This window comes from Tupaia chinensis, unplaced genomic scaffold (genome assembly GCF_000334495.1).
Source record: "Tupaia chinensis unplaced genomic scaffold, TupChi_1.0 Scaffold000020_1, whole genome shotgun sequence".
Classification (NCBI taxonomy): domain Eukaryota; kingdom Metazoa; phylum Chordata; class Mammalia; order Scandentia; family Tupaiidae; genus Tupaia; species Tupaia belangeri.
The window spans coordinates 423,354-438,577 of NW_006159450.1; the positions used below are offsets into that span (position 1 = coordinate 423,354).

The 15,224-nt window shown below is 59.1% G+C and overlaps 1 protein-coding gene across 2 annotated transcripts in view; it reads right to left on the reverse strand.

Annotated features, from left to right (window-relative positions):
- Positions 1-7,647: 7,647 nt before the first annotated feature.
- TPPP (tubulin polymerization promoting protein) overlaps positions 7,648-15,224 on the reverse strand; it is a 30,103-nt gene continuing 22,526 nt past the window's right edge. The window contains exons 3-4 of one of the 2 annotated variants that reach the window (XM_006140115.3): positions 12,024-12,177; positions 7,648-11,716 (exon numbers count right to left, since the gene is read on the reverse strand). In XM_006140115.3, the coding sequence (XP_006140177.1) occupies positions 11,522-11,716; positions 12,024-12,177 (349 nt within the window). In that variant the 3' untranslated portion in view covers positions 7,648-11,521. The remainder of the gene's footprint in view (positions 11,717-12,023; positions 12,178-15,224) is intronic. The other variant, XM_006140116.3, reaches the window with a different exon arrangement.

The window sequence follows — 15,224 nt, forward strand, 5'->3', positions numbered from 1 at the left end:
GAAGGCTGAGAAAACGTTCTTGGGCAGCCGCGACTGTGTGCTGCGTCTGCGCACACCGGGTCTGTGTGTTGGGTCTGCGTGCGCTGGGTCTGCTGCGTCCGCGCTCTTACTGTGTGTGTGCCATGTCCTTGTGCACAGAAGTGTGCCCACGGTCCCACACTGGGCACTCAGGGCACCGCTCCCCCTCAGAGCAGGAAGTGCAGGCTGCAGACTCTCCTGTCCTGCTCTGTCTGGTCACCACCATGTCCGACAGCATCAGTTTTTGTAACAGCAGGAAAGTGTGTCAGAGGTTGGGGTTCATTGTCATCAGATCTTTTATTTATCTAAAAGAATTAAAAAGTTCCCGTAGTGGTTGAGGTGCTCGACTTCCCATGTCAACCACAGTTCGAGTCTCAGAGCCAGCATCGTGACAGCTACGCCAGCCAGCATGTACGGGCATGCCCGGGACTCTGCGAGGAGAAGGGTTTGTGGCCTGAGCACCCTAGGGGCTCTCCCTCTGCCTCAGTCTCTGTCTCCCTCCTCTCTGGTGCTTAGGCATGTGCCGTGTGACAAAAGCCTAAGAGAAGAGATTTTGGCACGAACTCGTTTGACACTGGCCGGGACACATGTGCTATGCTTACCTCGCGTGGGTCCCTGAGCTCGGGGCTGTGCTCCGTCTTCACGAAACGTGCAAAGCTGTGACTGTCCCTGCCACCTTTCCCTCTCTCCCCCAGACTCCAGCTCCTGGGGATTACAGGTCACTCGCTGCAGGCGGGCTTCCCCCTTTCTCAGCTGTACTCTGGTGGGCCCTGTAGCTGGTGCGAGATTTCCCGATGCTCCTCACGGCTCATTAGGTGGTAAGCCCATGAGTTCTCAGTATTGGAAATTTTATGTCTGTATGTTCTAAAATGCCGTTTTTTTTCGTTACCTATTTCCTATTTTTAAATCATTCATAACAGAGTGGGTACAAAAGCATGTCCATGCAAGAGAGGGAGAGAGAGAGAGAGGCAGGCCCCTCCCCAGGGCTCACGTTTGGGGGAGTAACCCTCCCCAGGACTTGAGAAGGGCACACCCTCCCCGGGGCTCACATGGGATCACCCTCCCAGACTCTGGGACTGTCCCTCAGCCCCAGGACCTAGGCCGTGCACATGTTCCTGGCACGTTCGGAGCTGGCCGGTCGGTACCAGCTCTGCAGACTGTTAGCTGCTGGCCCACTCGGAGGCTGGCCCTATTGTGAACATTTTTCTGAAACTTGTTTATTCCACAAATGAGAGAAGAAGAGGGATAGCTGCACCCCAACAGGGGCCTGAGGCTAGGATACAGCCCCAGCGTGACCAGCCTGCATCGTGGACACGCAGGTGCTGCGAGCCTCCGTGGCCACCGCCCATGCAGGTCTGCCCACAGAGGCCGCGTTTTCCGCTGCACCCTGTCCCACCTGCCTATTCGCTGATCGGATCTCACTCTATCTTACTGGTGAGAGTACTCGTGCACACACGGAGGAGGGCCGGGCCGGGCAGAGTACTCGTGCACACACGGAGGAGGGCCGGGCCGGGCAGGGTACTCGTGCACACACGGAGGAGGGCTGGGCCGGCCATCCTCGCAGGGTCCTGGGAGCCTACAGCACAGCCACTGCTGGGCCGTGGCTCTTCTCAAGCTGGGCCACGGCTCTTCTCTGTGAAGTCTCATCCCCACGGTGCTCCTGTCCCCTTTAGCCGCAACGTGCTCTTAGTCGAGTACTGGGCAGCCCCGACTGCCAGGCGGCCGTCTCTAGCAGTGTGGTCCCTCGCAGCACTGTCACGGGAGCTGACGTCTCCCGGGAACACCTTTAGACGTGTGTATTGGGCATCCGGGTTTTCTTCCCATACAGGGCCTGCTCAGGTCTTCCCCGTTTCTCTACTGGATAATCTGCATCTTTTGGTTTGGAGGAGGAATTTATCGTTCCTTACAGTAAGTGCTTTGTGGGTTACGTTTGCAAATAGGATTTTCTTGTTGTTTTACTCTTAATTTGCCACTGAGAGAGGGAGGAGGGAACAAGCAGCCCAGGGGGCGTGGTTACCCTCAGTCCGTCCCCTCCACCTCTGTCCTGTAGGGGACATGCACTCACACACCTGGCATGGTTTTCAAGCTGCCAGGAGCAAGATTCAAAACAAGCACATGGTTGGTCATGTGGGACCCAGCTCCCTAACCTAGGTCATGGAGGGGAGGACCTCCTTTCACTTTCTTTTTTGAGAGGTTTTGCTATAGGGCGCATGCACTTGCCAGAGAGAGAGAAACAGAGACAGAGAGACAGAAAGCCAGAAATCACCCCCGGGGGGGATGGCCATGCCGCAATCCCTTCTCCATTCTCCTCTCAGGATCTTGGGCACGCACGCACACATACCCAGCGTGAGTTTAAGCTACAGAGTCCAGGACTCAAACGCGGTCGACTACGTGGGAGTCCAGCGACACAGCCATTACGCCAACTGCTGGTCTCACCCTCCTTTCACTTTCTAATGGTGTGTTTTGATGAAGAGGATCTTTCACTTGAATGTGTATCAGTCTTTTTCTTTATGATTAAAGCATTTGGGGACCCTAATTTTAAACAAGCCTTTACCTTTTCATGGTTATGAAGCTGTTCTGCTGTGTCACCTTCCAAAAGATTTCGTAGTTCCATCTCCAGGGTTTCAGGTATTCTCTTCCTGGCATTGGCTTTGCCATGTTGTGGCGGTCGAGGCCCCGGTTTCATTGTTTTCTGTGTGTAAGTCCGCTCACCCCAGCTGCATGCCTCGTCAGTGACCCACGTGTCCTGGCCACCAGTTTCTCATCTCCTGTCATCTCCGACCACACAGCCCTCCGGGGCAAGCCTTCGTACCTACAGGCATGACCCTATGAGCTGGTTACATCAGGGTGTGTCTGAACTGCGCTGACCCTGCAGACCAGTCTGGGAAGAAGTTACCCCTCTGTAATATTGAGATTTACAGACCTGAGTGGGCTCCCCTTCCTTATGTGAAACATATGTTAACATGTATGTTCGTATATGTCATAGTACCGTACACTTCCAGAGAGTCTTACATAGCTTTTGTTATATTTATTTCTAGGTTCTTTTTATTTTGTGATGCTATTTTTACAATTTTACAATTCTGTTTGGATTTCGGAATAAGCAGATAATGATTACTGGATTCCCACTTAGTCAACCAAGGTTCGAGTCCCAGTCCTGGCAATTTGAAACTCACGCCAGGCACATGTGTGTGCATACCCAAGACCCTGAGAGGAGAATGGAGAAGGGATTGCGGCATGGCCACCCCTCTGGAATGATTTCTCACTTTCTGTCTCTCTGTCTCTCTCTGTCTCTCCAGCTAGCACACATGCCCTATAGCAAAAACCTCTCCTAAAAAAGAAAAAAGAGCAATTTTGTTTGGATTTTGTTTTTCTAACTACTTGTTGCATTTAAATGGAAACTCGGCCAGTGTGTGTTAACTTTGTGCCTAGCAGCCTCACAGTTTTACTCATTTATCTGTAGCTGTTTCAACATCCCCAGCCACATGGCCATGTTCTCCATGAGTATGAACTTTCTTCCTATTCTCTTTACTCTGGATTTTTTTTAAAAAGAATTAATTTAATTTATTATTATTACTTTTTAAATTTGCTACAGAGCATGTGCACTCATGAGGGAGAGGCAGAGAGAGAAAGAGAAAGTGAGAAAACAAGCCCCCAGGCCCAGGACTCAAACCGCAGTCCGCCATATGAAAATCTAGCACCGTAACCACCATGCCACCTGCTGGCCTCTGCTCTGAATTTTCACTCCATATGTTCTTTAGTTTTGGTTTTGTGTGCTGCTGAGAGCCTCCACGCAGCTGGGCTGGGAAAAGTAGGTCAGTGCTCTCGCTGTGTCAGAGCACGTGGCAAGGCTGGGAGCCGGCCTGGGTCAGGCTAGACGCTCCCTCCGTGGTCGGTCTGCCAAGCGTCGCATCGGGTATTTACGTACGACTGCGGGTGACCTGACCTCCCTCCGTGGTCGGTCTGCCGAGCATCGTGTCGGGTACTTACGTACGACTGCGGGTGACCTCTGATTTTTCTCAGTGTGAACGGTTACCATAATTTGCTGTCATATAAATGGTCTGGAAGTTCAGATATACTCGATACCGAGAGTCTCCATATATATATTCCAGCCACCTCACTTCTTGCCGCGCTTTGGCAGGTAGTCTCTGGGCCCAGATTTGTAAATGGGGGTGCAGTGCCTGGCTCACAGGGTAGTGGAGATGACATGGGTTATTATAAGTGAGATTTGAGGGCAGCCTCTGCACAAAGCGTGCACCATGCAGTGGCCACAGTAAGGCCTGCTCTTCCTGGGGCGCTCCCGCGTGGGGCCCCTTCATAGCTGCTCTTGCCAGGGCTGCGTGCTGGCCTGGTGTGAAGGTGGATGTGCGTCTCCTCTGTCCCTAGAATTGTCTCAGGCGACCTCTTCCTCGGACATTCGGAGGGATTTGCTTGTGTGGTTATCCGTGCCTCAAGCTTTTTTTGTTGGGCTCCTTGGGCCTCCGACCGAAGGAGGAGCTTCATGAGCTGTTCCAGGACTCGACCGGCCCATCCTCCAGGTGCCCTCTGCACTCGCCAGCCTCCCCGGGGTGGGTGGGACTGTGGTGCCATCGCAGGCTGGGCGGAGGTGCTGGCGGGCTTAGGTCGCTGCCTGTCCTTCTGTGGCCTTGGGAGCCGTACCGTGACATCCCGCATTGCCCCCCCCAGGTGAGCTATGAGCAGGACAGGCGTCACGTGTGCAGCTAGTGGGGCTCCAGGATTTCCCTCTGAGTTGCTGTCACTTTCCCTGAGCCACGGGCCTGAGCAGGCTGTCCACTCCCCTCAACTCCGCCTTGTGAGTTACAGTGTGTCTTGGAACTGGCCTGTTTTGTTTTAGTTTTCAGATTTTTTGGCATAACACTCAATCCTTTAATGACACTTTTATGGCTTCAGAATTGCCAGTTGTGTCCCTGTGGCAGAGGTGGAAGGATTGAGGATAGATTGTGACTGCTCAGTCCTGTTCCAAACTCCTTGCCAGGAGGCCTGGGGAGTCCACCTGCAGACGTTAGCAGATGCTGGGGCCCAGAGGTCGGGGTGCTCCCTCCGTCCCTCTCCTGGCAGTGTTTTTGTGATGGAGGAGGATGGTGTACTGCAGTCTCTCCTCCACCCTCCTCGGGTTTGGGGTACACATGCACATGCGCCCGGGCAGTAGTCAAGTGAGCCTGATCCCTCTTAGGGCAAAATAGGCATTCTTTTCTGATTTCCCTTGGGAACTGATACTTGAGTTTTCAGCCAATTACTAACTTAATAATTTATTTATTTTTTCTTTTTTTGCTATAGGGCATGTGTGCTCACCAGACAGACAGAGAGAGAGAGACAGAAAGCAAGAAATCACTCCCCAGGGGGGATGGCCATGCCGCAATCCCTTCTCCATTCTCCTCTCGGGATCTTGAGCATGCATGCACATGCACCTGACGTGAGTTTATGGCACCAGATCCGGGACTCGAACCACAGTCGCCTACGTGGGAGTCCAGCGACATAGCCATTACACTCACTGCTGGTCCCAAGATCACAGACTTTTAGAAAGGGATTGTGGTGTGGCCATACCCCCTGGGGGGTGATTTCTGGCTTTCTATCTCTCTGTCTTTCTGGTGATTCAGAATTGCCAGTTGTGTCCCTGTGGCAGAGGTGGAAGGATTGAGGATAGATTGTGACTGCTCAGTCCTGTTCCAAACTCCTTGCCAGGAGGCCTGGGGAGTCCACCTGCAGACGTTAGCAGATGCTGGGGCCCAGAGGTCGGGGTGCTCCCTCCGTCCCTCTCCTGGCAGTGTTTTTGTGATGGAGGAGGATGGTGTACTGCAGTCTCTCCTCCACCCTCCTCGGGTTTGGGGTACACATGCACATGCGCCCGGGCAGTAGTCAAGTGAGCCTGATCCCTCTTAGGGCAAAATAGGCATTCTTTTCTGATTTCCCTTGGGAACTGATACTTGAGTTTTCAGCCAATTACTAACTTAATAATTTATTTATTTTTTCTTTTTTTGCTATAGGGCATGTGTGCTCACCAGACAGACAGAGAGAGAGAGACAGAAAGCAAGAAATCACTCCCCAGGGGGGATGGCCATGCCGCAATCCCTTCTCCATTCTCCTCTCGGGATCTTGAGCATGCATGCACATGCACCTGACGTGAGTTTATGGCACCAGATCCGGGACTCGAACCACAGTCGACTACGTGGGAGTCCAGCGACATAGCCATTACACTAACTGCTGGTCCCTAACCTAATCATTTCTAAGCCCACCAATAACCTGCAAGCCCCCACTTCCAGATGCCCCGCCTTTCGGGGTCTGGTCAGTGCATGCCTCTGCTGACGGGCAGCTCTGTCCATGCCGTCCACTGTCAGACCGAAAACCGAGAACCACTGCATGTGAGCAGGCCTAGGCACCCCTGGCCCTGGGCCCGTCACTCCTGTCTGCGAGAGGCAGCCGTCTCAGTGGCTCCTGCAGAGCCTTGGTGGTTCCTGTCCACAGGACCATCGCCTCCCTTTGAGCACGACCAGTGGCCGGAGACACAGACTGCCTGGAGGAGAGCCCTCGCCCTCACTCTGTCAGCTGTGTCCACTCACCCGCAGCCCTGGCCAGTGTGCAGGCAGCGGGCACGGGGCCTGTCCCAGCCTTCCTGCCCACGGGGCGCCCCTCTGGCAGCCCATCCCAGGCCGTGCAGAGGGCTGCCGGGACTGTCAGATCTTTATGGGGCCTGGACACCTCCCTGCCGTCCTTCTCCCTCCCCAAGGGGGCGCTCTGCTCCAGTGGACTTGACTTCAGTACTAACGCCTGGGTGGGGGAGCAGCCGCCTGGAACGTTCTCTGTTGGCCCAGGTTAGCAGTCCTTTCCAAACTGACCTTTGTCCTTTCCATGTCCTGACCAGCTGACATCGACAATACATGAATGCTCTCCAGCCCACCCGTCCTGTCTCTCTGCTTCCTCAGCTCACCGAGTGGCTGTGCTTGTGCCTGGTCCCAGTCCCAGAGGCCACTCTGTCCCAGGAATCCCTGCCACTGCCGCGCGCAGGCCCCTCTCCCTCAGCGTCTCTGCGGGTCTCAGGCTGCAGCTGCCTGTTCCAGCACACGTGCCTGTGTGTGCTCAGCACCTTGCCCCACCAGACCTCCAGGAGCTGTGGCCCTGTGTTCACTTGGCTGTTTCCAGGCCGCTCGTGAACTGATGCCACTCACAGGAAGTGTCCCGTGGTCACTGAGCGTCCAGAGTGGCTTTCCTGACTGTTCGCTGGACCATCATGAGCCTCGTCTGTGCTGGAAAACGTGTCGTGTGACATGCCTGTGCTGTGTCCTCCCTGTGGGAGCCCACGTCCCCGGGGAGCATTGGCCGGGTCTCACGTTACCACATCTCTGGCATTGTTCTGTCCTTGGGGTGCTGTGGGCGTGCAAGATGCCATCGTGTTCAGCCCACTAGCCATTCGGGCGGGGCCCTGCCTTCTCAGGTTGAGTGGCCAGCCCTAGCCCAGCACGGGCGTCCGAGGTTTCCTTGGGCAAAGGTGATGTGGGGTCCTTGGCCTGGGAACTCTGGTCAGAGAAAGCCCCTCCCCGGACTCATCCCCAAATGTCACGCCAGCTGGCCAGAGGGTGTGACTGCAGGGACAGTTTGCGATTGAGGACAGGAGGCCACAGTCTGACATCTTTATTCACCACTTTACCAGCTGGAGACAGCGTTAGCAGACACACAGGGGGCACTATGCAGACAGACAGACAGACACGAGCGGCTTCACCAAGTCTGCCAGCCAGGCCCAGACAGACCGTCCAGCGAGTGACACCATGCCATGTGCTCTGCGGAAGGACAGCAGGTCCACCCCACACCACCACATCTTGGCGAATGCTTTCAGGGCCAGGACGCCCCTGACCTCCACACCCTCAGTGATAAAGTGAGACGCTCCGCTCTCCCCGTGGGTAAGACAGTGTAAAAATAGACTGCATATATATATATATATAAATCTGTTTCCCTTCCTTGAAAAAAACCTAGTACAAACTAGTAGTATTCGCCCTTTCAAGTTTCTTCTGAGTTATGCAGGCTCCTTTGTCGTTGGGCTTAGATTCATTTGTTAGGTCTAAGGACAAGGGAGGTCCCTGCCGCGTCTCGGAGCACCCTCCCGTCACCCGTCACGGCTCCTGGGGTCAGTAGTCAGCCGGGGGAAGGGCTGCTCGAGATCAGCACTGGAAGGACTTGTAGCCTGTCAGGACTTCACAGTACAGCCGACCGTCGGCCGGGGCTATTGGGACAGGTGGCATGCATGTCCCCTGTGGCATGCGCTGCAGCACAAGGGGTAGCCAGGTGCCCACAGTGACCGGGAGGGGGAATAAGCCAGGGGGACGCTAAATATCGCAGGTAAGAGGGCCCTGGTGCCTCTGGCTCAAGGCCCTGCCAGCTATGGTGCAGAAGCAGCTGGCATGTGACCCTGGGTGCGGCCGGAGCCAGGAGCGCTCAGTTCATACAACAGCGGGCCCTGCCCATGGCTGCCTGCACCGGCCCCACGGCTCCGGGGAGAGGAGGCATGCCAGCGAGACAGCCCTCCCACGGGGGCAGCACGGGCCCTCAGCTAGTCTGCCACCAGGAGCAAGGCTGAGGCTACGAGCCGGTGTAAAAGTGCTCCAGTACACACACTGCTTCGCTGTGGTACTTTAAACGTGTAATTTGCACTTTGATTTTGATAAAGCTAATTGTTACCACTACCTAGTTGCTTATCCTGTAGCATTAAATAGAAATGAGTAAGATTGCTGGTGCGGTGTTCTTAGACACACTCCTGCCACTCAGATGCCATCACCTGGCCTCTCTTGGCTGGACACGACTCCTGAGTGTCTCCGGTGGGACCTGGCTCTGTCTCCTGTGTATCCCCAGTGGGACCTGGCCCGACTCCTGCGTTCCCCGGCGGGACCTGGCCCTGTCTCCTGGGTGTGAGGCTGGGCAGTTTGGTTATTCACAGACGGATGCTGAGCCCTCCCCACTGTGGTTAATAAGAGCTAACTGGCACTGCATAAAACATGCAACAAGGACAGTGCCTGCTGAGTCCTCGGAATACCCAGAAACATGGGAACCCGCGTGTCTGCAGGTGAGATGCAGGTGGTCCGTCCTCACAGTCACACACACGCTAGCCCTGCTCCCAGGTGATGCTCACGGGACGGCGCGACCACTCAGACCTCACGACTGAGCTGCTGCTCCTCCATGCTGGGTGCCGGTGGGAAGAGAGGGAACGGCTCAAGGGTGCAGCCCTGGCTGTGTGCATGTGAAACCTGGGCCTGTCCGACACACCATGCCAGGTGCGCAGTGCTTCCCCGTGAGCCAGGTGGAGGGGGAGCCTGGGGTGTGGGTTCTCCCTCCAGGAGACCTAGGGAGCCCCAAGCTAGGATGGGGAGGGCCACGGGGAGGGCCATGGGTTCTTGGTCTCAGAAACCAGAGCTCGGACAGTGACCAGGCTGTCCTGGAGTGTCGTTGGCAGTGAATGCTGCTTCTCTAAGGGGCACAGCTTTGGGGCTGGCTGTGGGTGCTGTGGTGTGCCTCAGGCCAGGTGTGCACTGCGCCCCTTGGCTGCACGGTCCGGCTCCAGGGCAGTGCTGACCACATGGGCCAGGTGGCAGGTCTGTGACAGGAGCCTCCCTGTGAGGTGAGTGGGCCCTGAGCATGGGCACTCATGTTCAGCTTGGGTCCGAGTTCTGAGGGTGCGCCGAGGCAGGCTCACCCTGGCTTGCTTGGTTAAGAGCTGGTTGGGGGGGGGTCCCACATGCCTGAAGACGCCCCCCTGGTCAGGACTGTCCTGGCACAGCAAAATCCCAGGGCTTTCATGCCTGCTGCACAGGGTGTGAGCCCCTGCAGTGGTGCCCTGGCCTGACCCTCTGCATGGACTGGGCACACAGCTCCGGCCGAGTCCCTGCAGGATCTGCGTGCTCTGTGTGGCGTGGCTGTGATGGGAAAGGACCAGGCTAGGCACAGGCAGGACACAGAAGTGCAGCAGGTGGCGAGCCCACATGGCAGGACAGGGGCAGGCATGAGGGAGCAGGAGCGAGGTGGGGCCTGGGTCCTCACAGACCCAAGAGGAGTCCTGCTCGGTGGCCACTGGTGACAGTTAGCCTTCTGAACACGGGCTTTCAGGTGGCGATGGGATTTCTGAACACAGTGCATGCTCAGAAGGGTTTCCAGACACTGCCCATGTGTCCCTTTCACAGACTCATGGTCTGGTGGGGCACTGAGGCACACAGGCCTGGGTGGACACGCCTGCCCTCTCCACCCAGCAGGGTGATGGCCTCCACAATGTCCTTGAGGCCTGCACCTCGCTCTGATGGGGTCTGACCCGGCACTGCTTCAGAAGCTCCCAGCAGCCCACCCTGCTGAGGGATCTGGCAGAGACCCGTCCTTCAGGGTGCCAGTGAGCTGGGGGCTCTGCCTGGCCCCTCTTCACTCGGCCTGGCGCTCTCCTGGCCCAGAGGAGGCAGGCAGGAGGTAGGATGGCCAGGAACTGGTAGTTGTTGGCCAGCGGCCACGTCACACTGCTCCTGGACACACTTCCCCGGGTGGCCTCGGCTCTCGCCGGGCTGGCCCTGCACGAGGCCAAGGTGCAGATCGCCATGGAGACCCCTGTGAGGGGGTGGCCGGCACTGGGGCCTCCCAGTGGGGGGGTGTCTGGCCCTCACAGGTGCAGACAGCTGTGCCTTGGTGTGGGGCGGGTGCACTGGACAGTCTCTGCTTTGGCTCCCATGCTGGGCGGCCCCTGAGGACAAGGCTGTGGCCTGGCATCTCCCTGGGACTCGGTCTGGTCTCCCACACTTTGGGGTACAGGGAGGTTGCAGAGGGCAGAGATGACAGTATGGGCGGGAGGTTGCTGACAGGGTGTGCCAGCAGGAGTGCGACACCACACCCAGGAGTCCTGTCTAGTCTCCCACCCCGGTGACAGTGGGACAGGGCGTCCTGAGCCAGGCCCCCGTCTCTTCTTACTCCTGGGCAAGCTCTGCAGCAGACCTGTCCACCCCGAGCAGCCATCCGCCAGCCGAGAGCTACTGTCCTCGAGCCTCAGCACAGCCATGCACAACACAGGGGTGCCACATGCCCCACCCAGCCCCAGGCGGCCTTGACTCTGGGGTGCACGGGTGGGCCTGGGCCCTCACGGACACCGTTCTGGCCCTGTCCTGGTAACTGTTTATCTGTGCTGCCAGTCAGCGCCTGCAGCCTGCGGGCTCTGGAAGCGTCTGCCGGCCAGGAGGCCAGGGAGGTCTCTCCCACGGCCTGGGAGCCACAAGTGCCCCTGCCTGGGTGTGACAGGAGATGCTTCGAAGCCCACTCCTACTCCCAGGCCGGGGCAAGGTGGGTATGTTCGTGGGGTCAGAGAGTCAGGGTCTGAGAGGTAATGTGGGGGTGTCAGGGTGGGGGCCTGGGTGTCGCCCCAATCCATCCAGGCTGAGAACCGTCTGGTTTCTGCCCTCGTGAGCGTGGATGGAATGGATGCGGACGTGATGGCGGCGGCTCCCACGGCTGCATCTCGGCGCCGCCCCGGGGGCTACTTGCCCCCCTGCACCTTCTGGTCGTAGGTGCCCGCGTGCTTGTAGCCCGGGACGTAGCCCGACTCGTCCACCAGGAACACGCGGCCTGCCTTGCCCCGGCCCCTGCCCGACGGGTCGAAGCGCTCCTTATGGGAGCCGGTGAACTTGGTGGTGTCGGTCAGGCGTGACACTGTGGGCGAAGAGACGGCCTTCTGGAGAGGAGGTGGGGAGGGACAGGGGAGAGGCGGGCGTCAGCTGGGCAGGCGAGCAGCAGGCAGGAGGGGGTCCTGCTTAGCAGCCCTAGGGCAGCCCAGGTCTCCAGGTCTACACCCCAACCCCGCATCTGCATGCTCTTGCGTCCTCCCAGTCCCAGAGACCCCCATGGCCGAAACCTGCCCAACTGTGCCCTCCGGGGCCCAGGGTCAGGACACCCAAGGCCTTCAGGCTGCTGTCCAGTCCGCCAGGCTGCCCCGGTCCCCATCCTCGACCCCTCCTCCCAGACCACGCCCGCCAGCTCACCGTCACCCCAGAAATGACAGGCGCCTTGCCCTCCACCAGCCGGTGCACCTCGCGCACGGCCTCCTCGCTGCTCTTGTCTTTGAAGCGCTTCCTGGCGAGCTCCCCCAGAGCCTCCTGGAACTGCTCGAAGGTGATGGTCCGGCAGGACTTGCCCCTGCGTGGACAGGCAGGAGCCAGATGGGGTGCATGGCAGCCAGGCTGCCCTGGCGTCCACCTGCTCACAGCTAGCACCCCGCACACGCAGACAGTGCCCGGACAGGGCGAGGGAAGCACGCCTCTATGCACGTGGCACCGGGCTGCCTGTTCCGAGGTGCGGGCCTGTCCTCCACTCTTGGGGAGACCCTCCAGAGAGAAATCAAAGGGTGCAGGGAGGCGCTCGGGCCTGGTGAGCCTGAGGTCAGGTAACCACCACAGGGCATGGGCCTCCCGAGACCCCCAGGCATCACAGCTCGGATCCCAGCACTGACCCGAGAGCTGAGCCCTTGAGCCATGGAGGCCCACCTCACCCCCGGCAGGGCTCTTTTCACCTTTGGCCATTTAGTGAGAACTCGTCCCCAGCCACGATCAGGCCGCGAGGCAGGGTCTACGAGCTACGCTCTGCAGGCGCTCCTGCAGCTGGCCGTGCTGGCTGAGAGTGCCCAGACCAGGGCACGCAGGCGCTTCTGCAGGTCGGAGGGCAGAGGGCCACCCATGGCCAGACACGTCGGGAAGGAGAGTGTGGCCGGGGTGACACCCAGCCCCCAACCCCTGCAGAGCTGCCAGACGGCACTGCGTGCTGTGGGTCGGCAGGCCGTGGGGGTCCCAGCCCAGGCGGCCCACACGCATGCAGCCAGGCGGTCCTGCAGGGTGCAGGTGAGGCAGCAGGGGACGGAGGAGGGGGCCTGTTCCTGAAGTGGATCTGGGACAACTGCTGACCCCACACAGAGAAACGTGTCCGTATACCCTGGGACCCGACCACGTGCTACAGTGACCCGGACTGCCGTGGCTAGGCCGACCGAGACAGACTGCAGAGCACCAAGAGGGTAGCTCGGTGACCTGATCAGGCAGAGGTTCCTTAGAAACGACCCCAAACAAGTTCCATCCTGGAGGCGGCGGACACACCAGCACCAGCAGGATCTTGGAAGCTGCGTCTTCAAAGGGTCAGGTCAGGAGCGTGCACATGTGGGCCATCGACTGGGGACGTGAGACCCTGCCTGGAGAGGCCAAGGACCCCCAGCCTCCACAATAAGGAAGAAAGAGCAGTGTAAAAGGTAGAAGACCCGCCTCCCCAGCCCAGGAAGCATCGCCACGTCGCGGTCACCAGGGCGGGTAGGTGGACGCCGAGACCATGCCCACCAGGACGCTGGAGCAGGCGAGGAGTGGCCTGCCACCACACCGGGGACGGGTGGAGGTGGCCACGCTCACACCCATAGCCGCCTTGCTGCCAGAATGGGCACAAGCAAGCCCGTGGCCCCACTCAGCGCTTGCTCCGAGTGGGACGCCATACACACGTGGTGCTGTGTTCGCCCTGTCTCCTCCTCACCTTTCCTGTTCCCGAGGGGTATGTGACGTGCACACAAAAGAGAGAGCTCAGCTCCAGGACCTGGCCACGCACCCGCCCCTTCCTCAGCCCCCAGCCTGGGGAATCCCGGGGTAGCACATGTGCAGGCATGTCAGGGCCGACGGGGCAGGCTGGGGCTGAGCCAGGCTGAGCAGCGTGCTCCCACTCCACTGCACCATGGAGCGCCCACCAGGGTTACTCGCAGTCTTCAAAACCTGTGTCTTCCAGCAGTGACCAGGTGGCATGCCAGGGGTGCTGCTCGGGCAGACAATGAGTGACACCAGGCGTGGCCATCCCATGGCATCCACCAGGGAGGGGGCTCTGCCCGAGGGGCCATCCCCCGTAAAGATATACGCAGGGCAGGGTTCCTGGAAGCACAGACCCTGAGAGGGGAGCCACGGCTTCATGCTTGGGCTGGAGGAGGCAGCGCAGCACCGAGTCCCGTGGAGGACTGGATGGCCGAGCAGAGCTGCCCCAGCATATTCTGGAACCTTCTGTTGTGGCGACTTGGTGGCTCACCACATTTGAAGCTCAGCCCTGACAGCAGCCACATTCCCCGTGACGCAGAGTGGACGGGTGTGCCAGGCGGGCACACTGGGCAGCCATCCCAGGTGGCAAGGTTCGGGCCAGAACTGGGAGGCGGCCGTGCCCGCAGTGCCTGGAGCCGACAGATAGCGCAGCCTTCCCCCTCGGCCTGTACCCCTTTGGGGCCATGGGGCTGTTTGTCCTGGGTCATCAACAGCGCTCCTGTCTCTATTCATGGCCCTGGCCAGGCTGACGCTGGATGCCAGGCCTGACAGCAGCCTGGTGACCACTGGAGCACGAGCCGGATCTGGGCGGCCTCGGCACCAGGCACTGCCAGCTGAGTCACTCGGCTCAGAGAGGGGGACGGGGACGGGGCTTCCCCATCAGAGGCCACATTCAATCAGGGTGAACACATAGGCCTGGGGCAGACCCGCTCCGCCCACGCGAGCATCCCACTGTGCCCTAGTCTCGGCCCCCAGCCCAGGGCATGCTCTCTGCGGGACAGCTTTCCCAGAGAGTTCTAGGACAGCAGTACCATCTCTGCCCCGCCGACGGCTCTCCCAGCATGGGGTGTGCCTGACCTCCAAGCCACCGGATGCCCGGGAGCCTGGGATCACTGCCCAGGTCTGGTTCCCTGGGCTCTGGGCTGAACAGAGCCCATGAGGGGCCCGACCAGGGCGGCCTGGAGTGGGGCTCAGGCCAGCTCAGCTCCAAAGGCTTTGAGCCGTGTACAGCCCCCCTAGCCCCTCTGGAGCACACGGTGGCACCTCTGCCCGGGGGGTCAGAGGAGACCTGCTGCTCAGGCTTCAGAGACCTGCAGAATCTGTGGTCCAGAGCTATTACCGAGTGATCAGTCCTGGCTGGTCAGGTGCCACTATGGGCAAGAAGCTGGCAGCTGTGGTGGGGCCTACAGGGGGATCAGGGCTCATGAGGGCTCCCTAGGGCAGGAGCCTCTGGGCATTCCCTTCAGCCCCGGGTTGAGACCAGAGGGCCAGTGAGGCCAGGTGTGGGTGTTCCAGGGTGGCTCCTGCCTGTGGCCGTGCAGCCTCAGCAAAGCCCACTGGAAACTTGGGGTCTGTGCATGAGCTGCCTGGGTGGCCTGGTGGAGGAGTCTGACCCGGCGAGGCCCCAGGATC